This window comes from Equus caballus, chromosome 4 (genome assembly GCF_041296265.1).
Source record: "Equus caballus isolate H_3958 breed thoroughbred chromosome 4, TB-T2T, whole genome shotgun sequence".
In the NCBI taxonomy this organism is placed as follows: Eukaryota; Metazoa; Chordata; class Mammalia; order Perissodactyla; family Equidae; genus Equus; species Equus caballus.
Window position 1 is genome coordinate 106,044,963 of NC_091687.1, and position 22,446 is coordinate 106,067,408.

At 63.1% G+C, this 22,446-nt stretch overlaps 1 protein-coding gene across 1 annotated transcript in view; it reads left to right on the forward strand.

The window, feature by feature from the left end:
* The window catches only part of SSPO (SCO-spondin), a 45,503-nt gene that overhangs the window by 22,341 nt on the left and 716 nt on the right, over positions 1 to 22,446 (forward strand). Inside the window, exons 44-87 of the mRNA XM_070264310.1 lie at positions 87 to 257; positions 597 to 728; positions 963 to 1,108; positions 2,378 to 2,472; positions 3,152 to 3,204; positions 3,409 to 3,615; positions 3,715 to 3,885; positions 4,012 to 4,091; positions 5,150 to 5,319; positions 6,036 to 6,082; positions 6,191 to 6,382; positions 6,471 to 6,638; positions 6,879 to 7,079; positions 7,416 to 7,512; positions 7,619 to 7,818; positions 8,164 to 8,330; positions 9,491 to 9,651; positions 9,840 to 10,063; positions 10,674 to 10,715; positions 10,883 to 11,038; positions 11,568 to 11,777; positions 11,959 to 12,126; positions 12,966 to 13,097; positions 13,203 to 13,449; positions 13,733 to 13,885; positions 13,973 to 14,019; positions 14,206 to 14,550; positions 14,891 to 15,058; positions 15,703 to 15,833; positions 16,110 to 16,234; positions 16,483 to 16,529; positions 16,773 to 17,051; positions 17,361 to 17,519; positions 17,675 to 17,791; positions 18,214 to 18,352; positions 18,502 to 18,704; positions 18,850 to 18,977; positions 19,079 to 19,221; positions 19,325 to 19,371; positions 20,217 to 20,434; positions 20,729 to 20,824; positions 20,977 to 21,037; positions 21,332 to 21,462; positions 22,248 to 22,398. Of these exons, the coding sequence (XP_070120411.1) occupies positions 87 to 257; positions 597 to 728; positions 963 to 1,108; positions 2,378 to 2,472; positions 3,152 to 3,204; positions 3,409 to 3,615; positions 3,715 to 3,885; positions 4,012 to 4,091; positions 5,150 to 5,319; positions 6,036 to 6,082; positions 6,191 to 6,382; positions 6,471 to 6,638; positions 6,879 to 7,079; positions 7,416 to 7,512; positions 7,619 to 7,818; positions 8,164 to 8,330; positions 9,491 to 9,651; positions 9,840 to 10,063; positions 10,674 to 10,715; positions 10,883 to 11,038; positions 11,568 to 11,777; positions 11,959 to 12,126; positions 12,966 to 13,097; positions 13,203 to 13,449; positions 13,733 to 13,885; positions 13,973 to 14,019; positions 14,206 to 14,550; positions 14,891 to 15,058; positions 15,703 to 15,833; positions 16,110 to 16,234; positions 16,483 to 16,529; positions 16,773 to 17,051; positions 17,361 to 17,519; positions 17,675 to 17,791; positions 18,214 to 18,352; positions 18,502 to 18,704; positions 18,850 to 18,977; positions 19,079 to 19,221; positions 19,325 to 19,371; positions 20,217 to 20,434; positions 20,729 to 20,824; positions 20,977 to 21,037; positions 21,332 to 21,462; positions 22,248 to 22,398 (6,525 nt within the window). The remainder of the gene's footprint in view (positions 1 to 86; positions 258 to 596; positions 729 to 962; positions 1,109 to 2,377; positions 2,473 to 3,151; positions 3,205 to 3,408; positions 3,616 to 3,714; positions 3,886 to 4,011; positions 4,092 to 5,149; positions 5,320 to 6,035; positions 6,083 to 6,190; positions 6,383 to 6,470; positions 6,639 to 6,878; positions 7,080 to 7,415; positions 7,513 to 7,618; positions 7,819 to 8,163; positions 8,331 to 9,490; positions 9,652 to 9,839; positions 10,064 to 10,673; positions 10,716 to 10,882; positions 11,039 to 11,567; positions 11,778 to 11,958; positions 12,127 to 12,965; positions 13,098 to 13,202; positions 13,450 to 13,732; positions 13,886 to 13,972; positions 14,020 to 14,205; positions 14,551 to 14,890; positions 15,059 to 15,702; positions 15,834 to 16,109; positions 16,235 to 16,482; positions 16,530 to 16,772; positions 17,052 to 17,360; positions 17,520 to 17,674; positions 17,792 to 18,213; positions 18,353 to 18,501; positions 18,705 to 18,849; positions 18,978 to 19,078; positions 19,222 to 19,324; positions 19,372 to 20,216; positions 20,435 to 20,728; positions 20,825 to 20,976; positions 21,038 to 21,331; positions 21,463 to 22,247; positions 22,399 to 22,446) is intronic.

Below are 22,446 nucleotides of genomic sequence, written 5' to 3' on the forward strand. Positions count from 1 at the left end.
CGGTGATGCCTTGGGGAAGTTGGGGTCGAGGGGTGACTTGGCCTGGCCTCACACGTACTGTGCTTCTCCCCACACCCACCCTGCAGTGGCCTGTGGCTGGAGCCCCTGGACCCCGTGGAGTGTCTGCAGCCGCAGCTGCAACGTGGGCCTTCGGCGGCGCTTCCGGGCGGGCACTGCGCCCCCTGCTGCCTTCGGGGGACCTGCCTGCCAGGGCCCAGACATGGAGGCTGAATTCTGTAGCCTGCGGCCATGTCAAGGTGAGAACAAGGTCCTCAGAACCCTCCAGAAAGGAGCCAAGAACACTCCAAGTCCCTACCCCCCGGACCCCGAGAGAGGTGCAAGGGCTTTCCTTAAGAGATGCCACAAAGACGTGGTCCCCAGAGGGCCCTGAGAGGGGTTCTCCCTGGAGGCCAGCCCTGTTCCAGGCCGAACCCCGGAACCTCCTGAGGAGGTGTGAGTTCTCCCGAGGTGGGATGTGAGGCTGCAGGGGTCTGGGATCCGGGGTACGAGTGACCGGGTGTCTGGGTGGGAGGAGGAGGCGGGGCTGTGCTGGCTACTAGGGCAGGGCTGCTGTGACCTGAGTGCCCTCCCCCCAGGTCCTGGTGGGGAGTGGGGCCCCTGGTCTCCGTGCTCCGTGCCCTGTGGTGGTGGCTACCGGAACCGCACCCGAGGTGGTGGCCCGCACAGCCTGATGGACTTCTCCCCCTGTGGCCTGCAGCCCTGTGCAGGTGAGGGCTGCCCTGGGCACGCACTTCCTCCACCATGTCCCTGCCCTCAGTTCTCATCCCCACCCGACTCAGGGCCCTGTCATCCCCTCCCTGTCACTGCAGGGACCCCTCCCTGAGCTCCTGTGCAGCCCCACAACATACCCAGCCACCCCAGAGCTGATGCCTTTCTGGGTTGGGGAGCCTGGGGGAGAGTTGAGAGCACCTGGGCTGGGCCATCAATTTCTGTGTCCTCAGGGCCGGTGCCTGGCGTGTGTCCCAGGGGCAAGCGGTGGCTGGACTGTGCCGAGGGCCCTGCCTCCTGTGCAGAGCTCAGCGCTCCTCAAGGGACTAACCAGACCTGCCACCCTGGCTGCTACTGCCCTTCCGGAACGCTCCTGCTGGTGGGTGTCCTCCCCGCCTGGCCTCCTCTGGGCCTGGGGTCCCTGGGTGGCAGGGAAGGGATAGGCAGGGCCTGGGCAGAGCCACAGCCAAAGGTATGGGGCTGGAGCCAGGGAGACCTTGCAGAGTTGAGGACAGAGCACTGAACTCAGGGCTCAACTTTGCCAGCAGCTGCAGGTGACCCTGGGTGAGTCACATGTGTCTCCCAAGGCCCTGTTGTCTGGTTTGGTGATAGGTCTAGAAGGTCTTTGTGATTCCTGCCTGCTTGAGTGCTCTGACCTCTTATGTTATCACCAGTTACTTATTGAGCACCACTGTATGCTCAGTCTTGGGCTAGGCTACACGGTGGGGAAAGCAGGCTCTGCCCTCAAGAAGCCTCCACTCTGAGAAAACCAGACCCAGAGCCCCTAGAATGAAGACAGAACCATGTGATGCCCAGGAAGTGAGCTTTGCACGTTGTGGAGTGCAAGGTGCAGAGGGGCAGGGGCTGGGTCAGTCATGGCGGGCTTCCTGGAGGAGCTGGACCTGACTTGCCTATCAGAGATTGGAGGATGTGGAGAGCAGGGAGGTGGCCACTCCCGTCAGAGGGCGGGGGGACCCAGGGCTGGGAAATGAGGTGGGTGTGGAGGAGTTTGGACAAAAGCTTGTGGGGTGGTCGGGAGGGCTTACAGAGATGCTGCTGGACCGTAGGTGTGGTTCAGGGACAGACTCCTGTCGGGTCTGGGTTCAAATCAGGCCCTTGCAGTGGTAGCTCTGTGACCTTGGGCTTCTTTGTTTGTAAAATTGGGTTAATAATGTGCCCCTGTAAGTCTGTAAGACAGTGAAGTGCTTCCCAGGGCCTGGCCAGCAAACCTCAGTACAATTGACTTTGAATCATGCTGCTGGATGGCTGTTTTTTTTAAAAATTTGAGACACAAGCGACTTCTGTCTGAACTCCTTGTGCACATAGTTTGGTCTGGTCTTCTTTTGTTGATGAAAATGTGGGCTTTTTACATCATTGCTGTACCAATTGCACGTTTCCTATTTTGTTAGTTGATTTTGTGGACATTTGACAGTTCAGTCTCATGTCCTGCGATCAGAGACGGTCTTTTTCTCCCAGAAACTGGGTGCTCTGGGCCCCTCCCCGTGGTCCCCGCAGCTGAAGGCGTGCATTTCCTGATGTTGGGGAGAAGCCTTTGAAGGGTGGGAGCCTGGGAAGGGGGTGCTGAGCTCTGACTCGGAGAGCAGGCCAGCCCGGAAAGCAGAAGATGACGGAGGGCTTTTGATTCCAGAACAACGTGTGTGTGCCCTCCCAGGACTGCCCCTGCGCCCACGGGGGGCGCCTCCACCCCCCGGGCAGTGCTGTTCTTCGTCCCTGTGAGAACTGGTGAGACGCAGTGGCCCCGTGACCCCTAAGGCCCCTGCTGTCCCTCCTCAGTGGCAGGGATGTTGCCCTCCAGTGGGCCCTGGAGACGCCCCGTCCCCCCCAGGCACGGCCCTCCAGCTCTCTGGGGCTGAGCCTGCTCGCCCCCTCGCCCACGCCACCCCCACCAATCTTCTCTCTTCCCACCTGTCTAGTCTGCCGGGGCTGCCGCGGTAACCCCACAAACTGGTGGCCTGAACACTGAAGTTTATCTTCCCACAATTCTGGAGGCTAGTAATCTAAGATCCAAGTGTCAGCAGGGTTGGTTCCCCCTGAGGGCTGTGAGGGAGAGTGTGTTCCAGGCCCCTGGAGTTGTTGGCAGCCGTCGGCATTGCTGAGCTTGTAGCTGCGTCCCTCCAGTCTGTATCCATGTGGCCGTCTTCTCCCTGTGTCCTCACACAATCTTCCTCTGTGCACGTCTGTCTCTGTGTCCACGTTTTCCCTTTGTATAAGGACACCAGTCATATTAGATTAGGGCCACCCTAATGACCCCATTTTAACTTGATCACCTCTCTGAAGACCCTCCCTCCAGATAAGGTCACATCTGCAGTCACATTCACGTATGTTTGGACTCCAACATAAGAGTTGGGGGGACACAGTTCAGTCTGTAGCAGCGCCCCAACATCTGCCGCTCCTCTTCCAGCTCCTGTGTCTCTGGGCTCATTACCAACTGCACCTCCTGGCCTTGTGCGGAGGGTGAGAAGGGGCCACTCCTGACTGCCCCCTGCACACTCCCTGTCACCACAGTGGGCCTGCACGGGGGTGGGGACAAAGCCCTCGAGAGAGGTGGGGGCAGGGAGGAGGGGCACCCCTGTCCTTGTGCATCATCTCTGCCGGCTGGCCCCTCCAGCCTGTGCTCGCTCCGTCCTGTCTCCGCCTCCCCGTCCTGTGCACCCTCAGGTCAGCCCACGTGGTCGCCCTGGACCCCATGGAGTGAGTGCTCGGCCTCCTGTGGCCCTGCCCGACGCCACCGGCACCGCTTCTGCACCAGGCGCCCTGGCATGGTGCTGTCCAGCATGGCGCTGCTGCCCCCACCGGCCTCGGCCACGCCTCTTTGCCCAGGCCCCGAGGCTGAGGAGGAGCCCTGCCTCCTGCCAGGGTGTGACCGTGAGTCCCTTGGGGCCCTGGATGGTGCCCTCTGTGCCCTGTGGATACCCCTGGCCCTGGTCAAGCCCCCCACCACTTCTTCCTCTGCTGTCCCCCCAGGAGCTGGGGGCTGGGGTCCTTGGGGGCCGTGGTCCAGCTGTAGCCGGAGCTGTGGGGGAGGCCTGCGGAGCCGGACCCGAGCCTGCGACCAGCCCCCGCCCCAGGGCCTGGGGGATTACTGCGAGGGGCCTCGGGCCCAGGGGGAGACCTGCCAGGTTCTGCCATGCCCAGGTACCTGCCAGGGGTGGGGCGGGGGGGAGTCAAGGAGCAGAGGTGGGGAACCTGGAGGAAGCTTCACAGGGCAACGGGCCGGGGTGGGCAACCCACACACTCAGCCCATCCTGTGCCCTCCCCTAGTGACCAACTGCACGGCCATTCAAGGGGCCGAGTACAGCCGCTGTGGCCCTCCCTGTCCACGCTCCTGTGATGACCTAGTGGTGAGTCTGGGCTCCCTTGGCACGCGTGCCTGACCACTGCCCCAAGCATCCCTTTGTGGGAAAGCAGGGTGTGGCTTTGGGACATGGCCCCTTCTAGCCTGGGGCAGTCCAGCCCTGGCAGGGCGGGGTGGGGTCTGCGCCCACCAGGCCGGCTCCTCTCGTTCCAGGGGGTGAGGCTCACTCAATAGCCCTCGTCTCGTTACAGCCAACATTTCTCGATTTAAGCAGTTTATTACAAAAATAGCGTAAACACATAGGAAGGGGAAACTATTCCATTATCTCATCTTATACACCACCAGCACTTTAGTGTACCGACCTTGACTGTGTGTGCGTCTGTGTAAATGAGTGTTTGTGTGCATGTGTGTGCATGTGAATTTGCTTGGGTGTGTGAGACTGTTTGCTGAGTGACTGCCCAGGACCATGGAGAGGGACCGAGGCATCTCCGTGTCCTGTGGAGCCTGCATCGTGGTGGCGAAGCTGACCCGGATCAAAGATGCCCAGAGCCGTGGAGGAGGGATGGTGCTGTGGGGGCCCTGTCTAAGGAGGTTGGGGAGGCTCCACACAGACAGAGGGAGGAGGAAGGGGTGGTGCCTGGCTCCCGGCCTCCCCCACAGGACCCAGCTCCTTCCCAAATGGCCTCCCTCTCCCACCAGCCTTCTGGTCCCCTGCTCTCTAAGTTCTGGGGAGGTCCGGGAGATACCCAGGTTCCCCCTGAACCCTCCGTGGGGTTCACATTTGGAGAACACTCCCACCCAGGGAAGCTCCTCACAGGCTCTCCTCCCCATCCCGTCTCCTCCCCTGGGGAGGGGCCACGGCAGAAACTCCATGGAAACTCGAAGCCTGGCTTGTTGTCCTCCCTGCCTTTCTCAACAAAACTTCGAGGTATAAACTGTGTCTAGAACATAACAACCGTGAACTGGAGCCTCGCACTTTCTCCCCTCTGCCCTCCTCAGCCTCATTCTTACCTCCTGTGACTGTGCTGACCCCCAAGGCACCCTGTCCCCACCTCCTTAGGCCCCGTTTTCTGCCTGACCGGAGCCCTCCTTTACTGTCCCCAGCACTGTGTGTGGCACTGCCAGCCCGGCTGTTACTGCCCCCCGGGCCAGGTGCTGAGTGCCGACCAGGCCATCTGCGTACAGCCTGGCCATTGCAGCTGCCTGGACCTGCTGACTGGGGAGTGGCACCGGCCGGGCACTCAGCTGGCGAGGCCAGACGGCTGCAACTACTGGTGAGGCGGGCACGCGGGCAGGATGCAGGTGCAGGGGTGAAGGCGGAGCATGGGCAGGATGCAGGTGCAGGGGTGGGGGGGGGGCTTGGGCAGGATGCAGGTGCAGGGGTGAGGGCGGGGCGCAGGCAGAAGGCAGGTGCAGGGGTGAGGGCGGGGCTCGGGCAGGATTCAGGTGCAGGGGTGAGGGCAGAGCATGGGCAGGATGCAGGTACAGGGTGAGGGCAGGACTAGCCCACTTCATTTCTGGTGTACCTGAGCTCTCCTGGTGTCAGCTGATGCACGTTAGACCCCCACAGTCCCTGAGAAGATGCGGCAGGCACCCTAACCCCTGTCTGATAGGTGAGGAAACTGAGGCGGCCAGCTCCATGGTTTGTGCTCTGGGAGCCGGGGGCTGGGTGTGTTCTCTGAGGGGGAGGAGAGGTGACACGGGCAGTGTTTCCTCTCACTGTCTGGCCCCAGTCGGCAGCAGACGACCTGTAATCATTCCCCCGTAGGACACATGGTCTGCAGGACACCCGAGAGGCCCTCAGTGGGACAGGGAGCAGGATCTGGAGGCACTGGAGAAAGGGAGGGGGTCACAGATCCAAGACCTCAAAGGGAAATGGGGGGCCTAGGGGTGAGGGGGAGAGAAGAGGCAGCCCAGGAGGGGTGCGTGTGGAGGGTACGGGCAGGACTGAGCGTCAGCTCTCCCTCCTTTGCCTGCATGCCCCGCCCAGCACCTGCTCGGAGGGGAGGCTGACCTGCACAGACCTGCCTTGCCCAGGTACATACCCAGCTCAGAAGGAGGTGAGGAGAAGCGGCCCAGGGTCGCAGAAGGCTGGGCCTGGGGAAAGGACAGCAGTGCCCCAGCGCCCGCCATTGTTCCCCACAGTGCCTGGAGGCTGGTGCCCGTGGTCGGAGTGGACAGCGTGCACCCAGCCCTGCAGGAGCCAGATGAGGACCCGCTCCAGGGCCTGCACCTGCCCTCCTCCTCAGCACGGGGGAGCCCCGTGCCCCGGGGAGGCCGGGGAGGCAGGGGCCCAGCATCAGCGGGAGACCTGCCCCAGCCCCACTGCGTGCCCAGGTGAGATGCCCCCACTAGTCTGCCCCAGTCCCAATAGGCTGGGCCTCCTGAGCCTCCTAAGGCAGATGATTCTGTCTTTCTGGCACAGTGGACGGAGCCTGGAGCCCATGGGGACCGTGGTCTCCCTGTGACACGTGCCTGGGGCAGTCCCATCGGAGCCGGGTGTGTAGCTGGCCCCCTACTGAGGGAGGCAGGCCCTGTCCTGGGGGCCATAGGCAGAGTCGCCCTTGCCAAGACAATTCCACCCGATGCACAGGTGAGGGCTTCCACAGAGGTCTGGGAGGGTCCCTTGTAAAGCTGGGGAGACGCTGACTCTGACCTTTGAGTCCCCTGTACACATGCATGTCACTCTCCGTGAGGAGCAGCCATTGGGTCACTCATCCCATGGCCCTGGGGCAAGGTGGGAGGTCCCTGCAGGTGGGGGGCGTGGCAGGATAGGATCCCTCAGGATGGGCCCCGACTCAGCACCACCCTCTCTGCTTCTCTCCTGCCACAGACTGTGGGGGTGGCCAGGAGCTTCTTCCCTGTGGGCGGCCCTGCCCCCGCTCCTGCCAGGACCTGTCCCTGGGGATGATGTGCCAGCCAGGCTCGATGGCCTGCCAGCCCAGCTGTGGGTGTCCCCCTGGGCAGCTGTCCCAGGATGGCCTTTGTGTGTCCCCCGCCCACTGCCGCTGCCAGTACCAGCCTGGAGCCATGGGTCAGTGCCACCCCTTGTCCTCGCCCATGGGTCCCCAGAGCATTGCAGCGCCCCCTTCCTGGCCCCTGGTCCTCTGCCCATTGGGCCCAACCTGGGGCCACAGGATAGGAATGGGTAACCTTGGCCTCCCCAATGCCCCAGGCCTTAGTCTCCCCTGACTCCTACCACGTCCCTTGGCTGGTCCATGTTGGGGCTTTCATGTCCCATGTCCAGGATCTGGGGCACCGTGGGGTGGAGTCTGGTGGGGAGGGAGGTAGAAGGCAGTGGGGTAGGAGGAGGGATTTAGGGGGTACACTGAGCTGTCTGGAGTCCCCAGCCCCACTCCTGTGCCCTCAGGGATCCCCGAGAACCAGAGCCGCTCAGCAGGGTCTGGGCTCAGCTCCTGGGAGAGCCTGGAACCCGGAGAGGTGGTGACTGGGCCGTGTGACAACTGGTGAGCCAAGAGAAGCAGGGAGGGGATGGGCTGCCAGCCTGGCAATAGGGCCCTCCCGGGAGTTGGGGGGGTGGCCTGTCTTCTGAAGCCTCCTCCTTGTCCCCAGCACCTGTGTGGCAGGCATTCTGCAATGCCAGGAGGTGCCTGGCTGCCCTGGCCCTGGGGTGTGGAGCTCTTGGGGCCCCTGGGAGGACTGCAGTGTTTCGTGTGGGGGAGGGGAGCAGCTGCGCTCTCGACGCTGCGCCCGGCCCCCCTGCCTGGGGCCTGCCCGCCAGAGCCGCACCTGCCACACACAAGTCTGCAGAGGTGAGCCCCAGCCCAGGCTCTGCCCTTGACACTCCGACCTAGGTTTGATTCCCATGCTGACATTTGACCCTGACGCATGGATGCCTTTTGTCCAGGCCAGTGATGGGCAAGTGGAGGAGGAAGTAGCCAGATTTGGGCTGTGCCAAGGGTGGGGGAGCCTGTGGGTGTGGGTGTGACATTGTCCCTGAGGGACACAGCTCAGGGAGGGGGGTGTTGGCACGACTCGGAAAAGATGGTGGGGGACAGGCACCGGGGAGAGTAAAAGGCAGATGGTGAGGTGGGCGCAGAAGGAGGCAGAGAGGGCGGTGGGGCAGGAGCTGGGCACTGACGCAGGTGTTGCCTCAGAGGCAGGCTGCCCGGCCGGGCGACTGTACCGGGAGTGCCAGCCCAGCGAGGGGTGCCCCTTCTCCTGCGCCCACATCACTCAGCAGGTGGGCTGCTTCTCCGATGGCTGCGAGGAGGGCTGCCACTGCCCCGAGGGCACCTTCCAGCATGGCTCGGCCTGTGTCCAGGTCAGAACCCACCTGACCAAGAGCCCAGGGCCCACCCTTACCCCCAGCCCATCAGCTCATCACCTCTACGGACCCTGTGGCCTCTGGACAGCTCGCCCCTTCCTCACAGGATCCTGGGCAAGCATCCGGGCATGGGGGCCGTCCGAGGCCTCTGCTGCCTGCGTTGAGGGGCAGGCAGAGTTCTAGTGCTTAGAGCGAAGGCTGAGGCGCTGCAGCCTCTGGGCGTCCCTGGTCCCCGGGGAATGGGGACGTTGTCTGGGGCCCTGCCCTTCACCAGCACATCTTCCTGGCTCCCAACTCCAGCTTAGAGCCGCCCCTGACTGAGGTGTGGCCGGGTGTCCCCTCTGGCTCCTTGATGCCCAGCTCCTGGCAGCGAAGGGCGGTTTCCTGCCAGGCCTCAGTGGCTCCCCACACCATTCAGGCCACTGCAGGGAATCATGGGTCCTCACTGCCCCCCTTTGCCCTTCCACGCCCTTGTGGGGAAAGCGTCCCCTCACCCTCGCTCTGCCTGGCCCCAGAGACCTTGCCTCCGACTGTGGGGTCCAGACAGCAGGCAGGTGCCCACTCTGCTCTGTCCAGCCCTATAGGCACACAGGGATTCCTTTGAACCCTAATCCTGAAGCTGGCATCCCAGTGGGCTCCCCCTAGCCAGGGTTCCAGAATGCCATGGCTGGCAGGAACCCGAATAGCCACCTAGTCCCCACCTCCTGACTTAGAGCTGATGACATTGAGCCCCAGGGTGGGAATGGGCACACCAAGTCAGCCGACAGTTATTGGCAGAACTAGACGCAAACTCAGATGTTCTGATTCCTAGCTGAAGCCCCCTCCCATGCTGTCTCCAAGTCTTGTCCTGTCAGGGCCTTGGTTGACCTCGCCTGTGTCCTAGCTAAGTGCTCTATGTAGCAAGGTTGGCTGGCCATCTCGGTCAAGCCCCTAGGCCACGCACCTCTCACCTCTCACATTCATACCCCTGATGCGGGTGAACAGTTCCACTTGTTCCCGGAAGTGCTCTTCTGGGGCCCAGAGCCCTCTCCTGGGGCCACACACCTCTCTTCCTCCGCTTCCATTCTTCCCCTGCCTGCTTTGTGCAGAGGGCTGGCACCAGGGCTGGTGGCTCCAGCCTGTGCGATGTCACTGTCTCCTCTGCTCCCACCCCCCAGGAGTGCCCGTGTGTGCTGACAGCCTTGCTGCTGCAGGAGCTGGGAGCCGCCAGCGCTGACCCTGAGGCTCGCCCACCCATTCTGGGAGAGGGGGGTCAGCCCCTTGGGCCTGGAGATGAGCTGGGCTCGGGTCAGACCCTCCGTGTAGGCTGCAGCAACTGGTGAGGGGGACGATGAGGGTGGAGACATTTGAGGTCACAGGAGGGGGAGCACTGGGCTGCCCTCTGCCCCCCTGGCCTGGGCTAGCCCTGGCTCCATCTCCTCACCCTTCAGGGCCAAGACCTTTGCCTACACCCCTTTCTCTGAGGGTCCGTCCTTCTGGCGCCTCACCCTTACGCCCTCTCCCCAGCTCCTGTGTGCACGGAAAGCTGTCTTGCTCTGTGGAGGACTGCTCCAGGGCTGGTGGTGGCTTCAGTCCCTGGGGTCCATGGGGTCTGTGCTCCCGCTCCTGTGGCGGGCTCGGCACCCGCACCCGTAGCCGCCAGTGTGTGTACCCCACGCCAGCTCCCGGCGGCCAGGGCTGCCTTGGGCCCCACCAGGACCTCGAGTACTGCCCCAGCCCAGACTGCCCAGGTGAGGAAAGCAGGAGGGGAGAGTCTGGCTGGCTGAATCCACTTCAGCTGGCCTCTTGTCCTTTCTTATTTCTGTCTGTCGCTGTTTCATTCTCTGCATCTTTCTTCCTCTCACCTTCTAGCTCTGTGTTTCTTTTCTATTCAGGTACATTCAACCAACATTTCTGGAGCTCTTGCCAAATGCACAAATTGGAGTTGGGGTAGTGAGGACCCTGACCTTGGAATCCAGGGGCTCAGATAACCCATTTCAGTATGTGATGAGCCCCGTAGGAGGGCCCATCTGCTATGGGAGATCAGGGAGATTGAGAATTCTCCTTGAGCAACAGTCTAGAAGGGCTTCCTGGAGGAGGCAGCATCTGAGGGGGTTTGAGGGATGCGAAGGACGTTAACAAGCATTGGAGGGGAAGGAATGCCAGGTAGCAGGAACGGCTTGAGTAAAGACCTTGCTGCCACGAGAAAGTGCTGTACCTGGACTGTCTGTGGGAGACCAGGTGGAAGGAAGGGCTGAACCAGATAGCGGCGGGTCTGGAGCTCAGCCACCAGCTTCTGGCTTGGTCCTGGTGCACTGCAGGCTGGGAAACATTTCTGAGCTGGGTTTTCCTTTGGCACAGGGGCTGGAGGGTCCACGGTGGAGCCAGCGACGGGCCTTCCAGGTAGCCCAGACTCCTTGGGTCTTGGCCCTGCACTCCCTGCACCCCTGCCATGCGGCCTCCCTTGGGAAAAGCAAGTCCGGGGCCTCCTCCCTCCCCACACCTGCTTCCTGGGGGGCGGGACCCCAGGGCAGACTCATCAGGAGATGCCCCTGCCTCCCCTCCCCCAGGTGGCTGGGGCCTGTGGTCCCCGTGGTCCCCCTGCTCCAGCAGCTGCACAGACCCCGCTCGCCCTGCTCTGCGCAGCCGCACCCGCCTCTGCCTGGTGAACTGCACCAGCGGGGACACTTCGCAGGAGCGCCCTTGCAACCTGCCCTCCTGCACAGGTGCGTGTACTTCCAGTCTCGACCTCTGACCCTGACCTGTGTCTGAACCCTGACTATCCCCTCTAACCCCAACTTTGCCCTCAAACAATTCATTCTAACCCCTAGCCCCCCACCCCCAAACCCTGACATCTGATACCCATTAAGCAAATATTATCTGATTTGGCATCTGATCTGAATCCATGCCTGTCTCCGGACCCTGGTCCCCTTTGCCACCCCCACCAGCTGCTGGGAAGCGCTGCCAACTTGCAGCAAATCCTCACCCACATGTGTACCGAATACCCCCCAACCAAGGTCCCTTCCAAATCCCTCTGCAGCCCCTGTGGGGCTGGGACTACTGTCCCCTATGAAAAAGGGGAAACTGAGGCCCAGGGGCCACAGCCACACAATAGTCAGTATCAGATCTGGAAGGGGAACCCGAAGGTCTGGATGAGGTCAGAGCTGGCCCAGCAGAGGAGGAGGTCTGCCCTTGAGCTGGGCAGGTTCTGTGTGGCCAGGGCTGGCTCCAGCCCAGCTTCATCGCCTCCCACAGAGCTGCCGCTGTGCCCTGGCCCTGGCTGTGTGGCCGGGAACTGCTCCTGGACCACCTGGGCCCCGTGGGAACCTTGCTCCCGAAGCTGCGGGGTGGGCCAGCAGCGCCGCCTGCGGGCGTACCGTCCCCCAGGGCCCGGGGGGCACTGGTGCCCCGACATCCTTACAGCTTACCAGGAGCACCGCTTCTGCAACCGGCGTGCTTGCCCAGGTGAGGTGGGCTGGTGAGGACCAGGGCGTGCTCTTCCCTGGCCTCAGTGCCCCTCCCAGGCACCCGGCCACCTGAGTGTGGCACTTCCGTCTTAGTGCAGGACCCTGCCCCAGGCTCGTGGGACACGGGGGCCCTCTGCCTGAGCCAGACCCCTCATGTGGCTCTTCCTTCTCCCACTTAGTGCCAGGAGGCTGGTCCCGCTGGAGTCCCTGGTCCTGGTGTGACCGGAGCTGTGGAGGGGGCCGATCCCTGAGGAGCCGTCGTTGCTCGAGCCCCCCACCCAAGAACGGGGGTGCTCCCTGTGTTGGGGAGAGGCACCACGCTCGGCTCTGCAATCCCATGCCGTGTGGTATGGCAGTGGTGACAGCACATCCCTGGTGGCCTGTGCACTCTGCACAGCTCTCTGCACCCCCACCTCTAATTTCATCCCCACATCACTTTGCAACATAGACGGGGCGTTACCCCATTGGCCAGTTAAGAAAACTGAGACCCACAGGGGTAGATGGAGGGATCTGGGCATTGGGTAAGGGCTCCCTGTGCCCAGTGATCAGCTGCTGGAACCCACCCACTGCCCACCCCAACCCTGGACTAGAACTCACTGTGTCAGCTTTGTCCAACTCTCCCATTCCTAAAGAACTGTCCTGCCCTGTCGAGATTCTCGGAGGATTTGAGGGTGACAGTGATGAGTGTACCTGGTGCCCGGGATGTGGATTGAGCCAGACAGCTGTGATCCCCTGCCCTCCCCCACCTGCTTCAGCTCCTTCTGTTATTGGTCCTTCGGAGCTCACTGACCTCACGGACCGGGTTACTCTAGGCCCCACCCCCTCTGTTAGGCCACCCCCTACACACATTGCCTTCCATCTCCCTGCGGATGAACACAAAGGAGCCACATAGGTGAGAATGTTGGCTTTTCAGATGCACAAATTCAGTTCAGCTGGACAAACATCTGTTGAGTGCCAGGCTAGATGCTGGGAACTCACAGGCAGAAGCAAAGAGCAGCTCTGTCCCTCAGAATGTCCCATCCCAGGGTCTCCCCAAAGCCCCATGTTCCCATGGGCACCAAGGTGGGGACAAGGACAGGGCGTATGGCTTCCTGGAGGTAGGGGTGGGCCCCCTTGGGGCAGCGGGAGGGTTTCTGAGCCCTGGGGCTCAGGGTCCTCTTGATTCTGGTCCTCCCCATCTGCTCAGAGGAGGGCTGCCCAGCAGGCATGGAGGTCGTCAGCTGTGCCAACCGCTGCCCCCGCCGCTGCTCAGACCTCCAGGAGGGGATCGTGTGTCAGGATGGCCAGCCCTGCCAGCGGGGCTGCCGCTGCCCTGAGGGTATGTGCTGCCCCGACCCTCCGCATGGCATGTCAGGGCAGCTGGGCAGGAAGGCAGCTGGTGCCTGGGGTGCCAGTGCAGCTCTGAAGGGTCGCCTCCCCACAGGATCCCTGGAGCAGGACAGCGGCTGTGTGCCAATTGAGCACTGCGAGTGCACGGATGCCCAGGGCCACAGCTGGGCCCCAGGGAGCCAGCACCAGGAGGCCTGTAACAATTGCTCGTGCCAGGCCGGGCAGCTCTCCTGCACGGCTCAGCCCTGCCCACCACCCTCCCACTGCACCTGGAGCCGCTGGTCAGCCTGGAGTCCCTGCAGCCGCTCATGTGGGCCTGGCGGGCAGCAGAGCCGCTTCCGGTATGGGGCTGGGCCAGGCTAGGGTCACCTCTCCCCACCCCGGGTCTCCCGCTGCCTGGACACCGTCTCCCTCTCTGACACCAAGTTCCTGGATCCTGCCCCCCGACCAGTGATTGCACCCAGCCTGTGTCCTGGCCAAGCTTTTGTCCCTGCTCATCCTTGCCTTTCCTTAGCCACCTCCACGCCCACCCTGGGTTTCCCCATTGGGTGTCCCTTAGGAGGTGGAGGGGTGATGAAGGGCCCTGGGCCATTTCTTGCTTTCTCTGCCCCCGGCCCCGCCCAGGTCCTCCACGTCAGACTCATGGGCCCCGGAGTGTCGGGAGGAGCAGTCCCAGAGCCAGCCCTGCCCTCAGCCCCCGTGCCCACCCCTGTGCCTGCATGGTGCCCACTCCCGCACCCTAGGGGACAGTTGGCAGCAGGGCGAGTGCCAGCAGTGGTAAGCCCAGGGGCAGGGGCAGGGGCAGGGTGGCCTGTACTGTCCTGCTGGACAGCAGCATCCCTGAGTCTGGGCTCCTCCCCTCAGCTCCTGCACCCCAGAGGGGGTCATCTGCGAGGACACCAAGTGTGCAGGTCTGGGTTTCACCCTGATCCCCGCCTCACCCCACCCTACCAGCCTCGCTGTCCATCTTGCTCTGTATCCTCTATTTCCCTCCCGCCTGTTTCCAACTGCCACCCCCTGTGCCACGAAGGTCCTGCCCAGCCCTCGGGGCCTTCGCTCCCTCTGACTCCTCTAACCTCATTTGTCCCCTCCCACAGAGCCCGGGGCCTGGACACTGTGGTCTCCCTGGTCTGACTGCCTTGTCTCCTGTGGAGGTGGAAACCAGGTCCGCACCCGGGTCTGCATGGCCTTGGCTTCTCGCCTTGAGCCCCGCCACTGCCTGGGCCCCGACACCCAGACCCAGCACTGTGGGTGGCAGCCTTGCCCGGGGCTGCAGGAGGCCTGCTCCTGGGGCCCGTGGGGGCCCTGTTCCCGCAGCTGCGGCCCCGGCCTGGCCTCCCGCTCTGGGTCCTGCCCCTGCCTGCTGGCCGAGGCTGACCCCACCTGCAATGGGACCTTCCTTCACCTGGACACCCAGGCCTGCTACGCAGGGCCCTGCCTGGGTGAGTGTGCAGGGAAGTGAAGTCCCTCCCCGGCTTTCCTCCCTGGGGAAAACTCAGGGAATAATATGTGTTTTCCAAACCCCCAGATTATTCCCCCAAAATATATCTACATCTGTTCCTCCCCCATTTTTGTTTTATTCTTGTCTGCTTTCCCCCATCGCTTCCTCTGAGATGTGACTCTCACTGCTGGGTGACAAGGAACCCTGCCAGTTGGGACCTTTCTGAATTCTTGGCTTCCTTTTGCCTTTTTCCTGTGCAGGGTGCTGGTTGGGGCTGGGATGAGGGGGGAGAGCATGTAAGAGAGAGGCCCCTGGCTGACATCCCCCACCTTGGTCCCTAGAGGAGTGCGTGTGGAGCAGCTGGAGCAGCTGGACGCGATGCTCATGCCAAGTGCTGGTCCAGCAGCGCTACCGACACCAGGGACCAGCTCCCGGAAGGGCAAGGGAGGGCCCCCCCTGCACACGGCTGGACGGCCACTTCCGGCCTTGCCTCATCAGCAACTGCTCTGGTGAGGCCCCAGGAGCAAGCTGAACCCTGGCAGGGGCCTCCCAGGGCCCCCACTGGGACTCTCAGCTCATCTCAGAGCGAACCTCAATGCCCCCAGGACCTCAGAGCAGTTGCCCTGGCCGGCACTGACCCTTGCCCTCGGCAGCCCAGCTACTCCCCTGCCCCACCCTCAGCTACTCTCTCGTCACAGCTGTTCCCCACCCCTGTAGCCTTCACCGTGATTTTCCCACTTTGCAGCTGTGGGCCCAGCAGAGGCTTTGTCCACTTGGAGCTGCCCCCAGGCACAGTGGGTCTGGCCCACCTCCTGTTGTAGCTGCCCTCCATTTCTGCCCCTCCGTCTCCCGTAGACCAATCCCTAGAGCACCTGCTGGCCCCTAACTCCCCGCAGCCCCGATCCTCCATGCAGATTCCTGGCTCTCCAAGGCCCAGACCCGCCTGCCCCTTCCCTGGGGGCACCTACACGGGTGGAGTGGGTACTGGATGGGCGACATTGGGCTGTCCTTTCAGGCAGCAGGGGGGCAGTCTTACACTCCTACAGGGTGTCCCCAAGGGGCCTCGATGGGACCCTGCACTCTGTGCCCTGGGCTTGGGGGTCAGAGGTTGCCTCTGGGCTGCCCCCCATCAGTCTGCCTGCCTCCCCTCCAGAGGACAGCTGCACTCCTCCCTTTGAGTTCCAGGCCTGCGGCTCCCCCTGTGCTGGGCTCTGTGCCACACACCTGAGCCGTGGGCTCTGTCAGGACCTGCCACCCTGCCAGCCCGGCTGCTACTGCCCTGAGGTGAGGGGTGGAGCTAGCGGAGAGGTCCCAGGAGAAGGGGCTCCTCTGTCCACACTCCCACACCTCCTCCCTCCCTTCATGATGCCCACCGTGACACCCCTCCTCATGGTGCCTCCTCGTGGTGCCTTAGTTCTTCACATTCTACCTCGTGGCTGTTCGCCTATCCATTCCCTCAGCAACACGCCTGTGCACCTGCTGTGGGCCAGGCAGGGTGCTGGTGTTAGGATGCAGAGATGACTGCCACACAGCCCTGTTCCTGTGTCCCCTCCTGCACAGGGGCTGCTGGAGCAGGCTGGGGGCTGCATTCCCCCAGAGCAGTGTAGCTGCCAGCACATCTTAGGAGAAGGAGCCGGGGTGACCCTGGCCCCCGGGGAAAACCTGCAGCTGGGCTGCAAAGAGTGGTGAGTGATGGAGGTGGGGGAGGCAACACTAGAGGGCTGGGGCCAGGGAATGGACTAGGAGGGGGTAGGGGCCCCCAGGACAGCCTGACCTCCACAGAGAAGGTCAAGTTAAGGCCCCCAGGCCCAGCCCCAGCCTCATCCTGCTCCAGATGAGCCCAGAGCTCAGGTTACCCCTACATGAGGCCCCGCCCACCACTCTGGGCTGGATCCTGTCTCCCAGAGTCCACCCTGACCACTCCCTCCCACAGTGTATGCCAGCACGGGGAGCTGCGGTGCACCAGCTGGGGCTGTCAAGGTAACCCTGGACTAGGGAGACCAGCTGTCCCCATTTGCCCAGGACTGGGGGGTTTCTGGGACCTGGCACTTCCAGTGCTAGAACTGGGGCAGTCCCAGACAAACCAGGATGGTTGGTCACCCTGCCCTGGCTGCCCGCCACCCACCTCCTCCAGCCTTCCAGGTCACAGCCCTCTGTGTCCACCACGGTCGCTGGGTCTGGGGATGGTCACTGGGTAGGGCGCCCACACGCTGCCCTTCCTAGGTCTTCTGCCTCTCAGTGGCTGGTCCGAGTGGTCGCCTTGTGGGCCCTGCCTGCCCCTTGGTGTCCTGGCCCCTGCCTCCAGGGCTGCCCTAGAGGAGCGCTGGCCCCAGGACCCAGCCAGCCTCTCCCCGACCTCGGCCCCTGTGCTGGCCTCGGAGCAGCACCGCCATCGCCTCTGCTTGGACCCTGAGACAGGGAGGCCATGGGCCGGGGACCCAGACCTCTGCACTGCACCACTCAGCCAGCAACGCCTCTGCCCGGACCCTCAAGCCTGCCACGGTGATGGGGAGGGGCCTAGGCCAACAGGGCAAGGGGCCTGGAATGAGGGTGGAGGGGGTCCTGGCTAGGAGGGGCTGGGCCGTGTTGTTCATTTCTGTGCCTGGGTAGTTAGCTGACCTGCTAACACTCCAGGGCCTGCTGGATTTGAGGAGGGTGGGGCCGCAGCTGGAAGAGAAGGAAGGGACCCCTGGTCGGGGAGTGGAGCTCAGGGTGTGCCAGTGTCTGCTGGGCTGGAGCCCAAGGGCTGGGGTGGAAGCAGGAGGCAGGGGAGGTGAACCCTGGGCACTGACTTCCATTTTACCTCCTCAGACTTATGCCAGTGGAGTCCTTGGGGGCCCTGGAGCCCCTGCCAGGTGCCCTGCAGTGGGGGGTTCCGGCTGCGCTGGAGAAAGGCAGGGGTTCCCCCTGGAGGAGGCTGCCGGGGGCCATGGGCTCAGACAGAGAGCTGCAACATGGGGCCCTGCCCAGGTAACCCCCCAAACCTGGCGTCCGGAGGAGGAGCCAGGGACAGTACTGTCAGAGATAGCGCCTGAGGGGGATGTTGCCTCTGCCCCTGGAGGCATGCAGTGGAGGGCAGGGCCTGAGAACGTCCCTAATGTGGACTCCTACCTTCTGGTCCTCAGGGGAGAGCTGTGAGTCCAGGGACACCGTGCCCACCCCTGACTGTGCCAACCAGTGCCCTAGAAGCTGTGCCGACCTCTGGGACCGTGTGCAGTGTCTGCAGGGACCGTGCCGCCCAGGTGGCCAGGCCATGCCTGGGAACCCTGGGGAAGCCAGGGCAGCGAGTGTGTGGCCTGGGGGTGGGGACAGACTGCGGGGTCATGAGTAACAGGGCAACAGAGTGGGTCCTCGGGTCACTTTCAGCGACTGGCTGGGGGTCCTGTGTAGAGGGAGCCTCAGTCGAGATGGGCTGTGTCTGTGAGGATGCTCTCAGGCAGCCTCAAGGGCCCTGGGGTGGTACCCACACACAGGGCAGCCTAGAGCATCCCCTTCTTGAGCTTGGAGGTGGGAGATATCGTGGAGACCAGGTCACGTCGGGGAGGGAGGTGGCAGGCGGAAAGGATGCTCCAGTGCCAGCCTGAGGCCTTGGAGTCCAGAGTGACTCATCGTGTGTGCCTGCCCTGGCACTGAATCTTGCTTGTCCTTCCTACCCCTACACCAGGCTGCCGCTGTCCCCCTGGGCAACTGGTACAGGATGGGCACTGTGTGCCCATCTCCTCTTGCCGCTGTGGCCTCCCCAGCCCCAATGCCTCGTGGGTCCTGGCCCCGGCCGAGGTGGTGCAGCTGGACTGCAAAACCTGGTATGGCTGCCCACTGCAGGCCAGGCGGGAGGACAGGAGCTTCGGATGGGAGGCCTGGGGTAGGTCAGGGTCATGGGCATTGCTGGGGAGCAAAACTCTGTTCACACTGATTCGGGGCTGGGGCCCTTTCTGCACACCCCTGTCCACAGCACCTGTGTCAATGGGTCCCTGTTGTGTCCACGCCATGAGTGCCCAGTCCTTGGGCCTTGGTCAGCCTGGAGCAGCTGCTCGGCTCCCTGTGGTGGGGGCACCACCAAGCGCCGTCGGAGCTGTGAGGAAGGTCCCAGGGGGGCACCATGCCAAGCCCAGGACACAGAGCAACGGCAGGAGTGTAACCCGCAGCCCTGCCCTGGTGAGTGCCCAGTGGTGGGTGCCTGCCCTGCCCTTTGGTGCTACTGAGCTGAGGCCCCTGGCCCAGCTGACACTCACCAGGGCAGGTGGCAGGTCCTGAGGCAGCCCCCTTGGGACTCCACATCACTATCTGTGTGCTCCCCTAGAGTGCCCACCTGGCCAGGTGCTCAGTGCCTGTGCCCTCTCGTGCCCGCGCCTCTGCTCACATCTGCAGCCTGGTGACCTCTGTGTGCAGGAACCCTGCCAGCCTGGCTGTGGCTGCCCTGGAGGGCAGGTAGGTGTGGGCGCTGGGCCCTGACTCCCACCTGGGGGAGCAGGCAGGTATGGGGGTAGGAGGCACTGACTGGAGTCTAACTGGAGCCTGCACTGCCCCAGCTGCTGCACAATGGCACCTGTGTGCCCCCCACTGCATGCCCCTGCACCCAGCTCTCCCTGCCCTGGGGCCTCACCCTAAGCCTTGAAGAGCAGGCCCAGGAGCTGCCCCCAGGAACTGTGCTCAGCTGGAACTGCACCCGCTGGTGAGGGCTGGGGCTGGGGGGTTGGGGGAGGCAGGGGTTGCTGAGAATGGGAGTGGGGAGGAGGGCACAGGAGGCCTCTGAACACATGCTTCTGTCTTCCCAGTGTCTGCCAAGGTGGAGCCTTCAACTGCTCCCTCGCTGACTGTCAGGGTGAGATGTGGGCCATACAGGCCCCTGCTGGTCCCTCTACAGCCAAGGCTGGGCTGGCCCTGATGAGGGGAGAGGGCCCTGCCCACCCTAGGCATGGCTGCCTCCTTCAGGAAGCCCCTCCCCCATCTGTCCACACTGCCCCGCATCCCCAGGCTCCCTGCCCAGTGCTCCCTGGTCCACCAGGCATGGTCCACCCTGGGTGGCTGGGGCACTTGTCAGGCACACTGTGAGCACTGAGCCAGTGCTGTGAGTGAGGCAGGCAGTGGAGGGTTCTTTCCCTGCAGATGAGGAAACTGAGGTTATAGGGCGAGCTGAAACAGCACCCTTGCCTGGCAGTCTACAGGCCGTGCTGTCTGCCCTGTGCTGTCACCCCTGTCTGATCAAGGTCGACAGCCCTTTGCTAAGGGCCCACATGTGCCCAGCTCTGCCACACTGGGCTCTGTGTGGATTCAGAGACACACTGGGCTAGAGAGCCCCAGGCATCCCCAGCCTCACCTGCCAGAACAGGTAGAGACAGGAGACAGTCCCTGGCTCACTAACAGGCAAGCTGCACCCACAAGGTGTGAAATCAGTGCTGGGAATGGAGAAGTTGGGGTGGACAGGACTGGTCAGGGGAGGCTTCCTGGAGGAGGCGAGAACTGAGCTGGGCCCTGCTAGTATTTGGAAGGGTGGGTAAGAGCAGCGAGGTGTGTTTGGAGACCTAGATGGCTAGAGGCTGCTGGAGCCAGGTGGGCAGTGCATGGGGAGGGAGGAGGGACTTGGGGGTGCCCAGTGTGGGAGGGGGGAGAATTGAGGCTGGACCCAGGGCTGACCCATGTGGTGGGGTGGGTGGTCTTCCCTGGTAGACTGCCCCCCTGGGGAAGTGTGGCAGCAGGTGGCCCCCGGGGAGCTGGGACCCTGCGAGCGGACATGCTGGGAGCCCAACGCCACTGAGTCTCAGAGCAACTGCAGTGCGGGGCAGGCCCCAGGCTGCGTGTGCCAGCCTGGGCACTTCCGCAGCCAGGCGGGACCCTGCGTGCCTGCAGACCGCTGCGAGTGCTGGCGCCACGGGCATCCCCACCCGGTGAGTCACTGCAGCCCCTCTGTGGCCCTGAGCCCTTCTCAACCCCAGCTCCCATCCACTGGCTCCTCCCCTGCTCTGGGGCCCGCAGCAAGGGGCAGCTCCACTGTCGGCCCGTCACACTGGGACAGTCTCTGAGCCCCCATGGCCCACCTGCCCCTAGAAACTCTTGTTGCCGACTCCTGTCTCAGGCCACTGCGCTGGCCAGGCCCCAGGCTGGGTTCAGGGATAGGGTAGTGTTACAGAAGGGTTGGCATGTGCTGAGATGGAGAGAAGGCTCTCCTCCTCTCTCCCCAGCCTGGATCCGAATGGCAGGAGGACTGTGAGAGCTGCCGCTGCCTCGGTGGGAGGAGTGTCTGCACTCAGCAGTGCCCCCCCCTCACCTGTGCCCAGGTACCCGCCTGCTGCCCTGCTGCCCTCTCAGACTGGCTCCCCCAGCTCCTTCCTGGGTCCCTCCCCAGAGGCTGGTGTTAGGGCCTGGGGCAGGCAGTGCCGGCGCATTGGGGCCATCCTCCTGAGTGGACTGGGGGCTGGTCCCTCTGCAGGGCGAGGTGACCATGCAGGAGCCAGGGAGCTGCTGTCCCACTTGCCGCCAGGAGACCCTGGGTAAGTGGGGAACCTGGGGCACCTCCTGACACGCCTCTCCCTGCTCTAGGCCCTTTTCCCAAACCACCCCCATGCCTGCCCTGGCAGGCCCCCCTTCCGCAATGCTGCCCACCATGGGGATTGGCAGAGTGAAGACCTCCAGTGCTGATCACAGCACCCGGCCACCCCAGCCCTGACATGCTCCCCTCAGCTCCACGCCCTGTCCCTCTGTTCCCCACACACACAGTCCCCTCATCACAGCCTCTCTCTCTGCGCTGCCCCCACCTCCTGTCACTCACCTGCCCCTCCCCACAGAAGAGCAGTCAGCCTCCTGCCGGCACCTCACCGAGCTTCGCAACCTCACCAAGGGCCCCTGCTACCTGGACCAGGTGGAAGTGAGCTACTGCAGTGGGCACTGCCCGTCCAGCACCAACGTCATGCCTGAGGTGAGCCAGCCCGGGGAGTCAGGTCGGCCCGGGTCATCTATTCCTGGAAGACAAAGGTGCTTTCCTACCTGGTCCTCCACCCTTGGCCGCTCTCCTGCTCCCTGGGCTGCCCCCTGCGTCTCCGGGGAATGCCTTCCCAGTGACTTTTGGACTGTTTAAAACATACAGGGAGGAAAGGAGGGGAGATAAGAGATTTTTTCCTGGAGAGGAAAAATGAGTGATCGTGGGAAAGAAATCAGAGGGAGATTTTTTTTTACTGAAAGATTTTGTAGTTTTTAAACTCAGTATTGTGTGACTGTATTACCTATTTCAAAATAAAATTAGAATAGAATTATGTGTAAAATTAAACATTCATTGGGACTTATACAGTTACTATTCAATCATAGAGCAGGAGCGCCCTTTGCACTTAGGGTCAGAACTGTGCGGTTTAGGGCCCCATTATGCAGTTTAGAAACTGTTAGTCTGTCTCTCCAGCTAGACTGTAAGCGCCTAGGGGTAGGGGCTGTGTCTGTCCCTCTGCTGCTGGATGCAGTGATGGGCACGGGGAAAGCACTCCTGTAACCTGCAGGCTGTGGACGCTCAGACGGGTGGGGGCTGGAGAGAAGGAGCTGGGCTTCCTGGAGAATGGGGCTTGGTGGTGACACATCCCTCCCCTGCCTGGCTGCCCAGCTTGGCGGGAGATCTGGGATCTGGCCCTCCTTCTGCCCCAGCTCCTCTTGGATGGCAAAGGCCAAGAAAGGGAAGAAGTTTGTCCCCTCCCCAGCTCGGTCACCCCTCTCGCCCAGGAGCCGTATCTGCAGAGCCAGTGCGACTGCTGTAGCTACCGCCTGGACCCCGAGAGCCCCGTGCGGATCCTGAACCTGCGCTGTCCTGGCGGCCACACGGAGCCAGTAGTGCTGCCCGTCATCCACAGCTGTCAGTGCAGCGCCTGCCAGGGTGGGTCTGGGTGGGGCTCCCGGTGGGGGTGGGGCGAGGTCTCCGCAG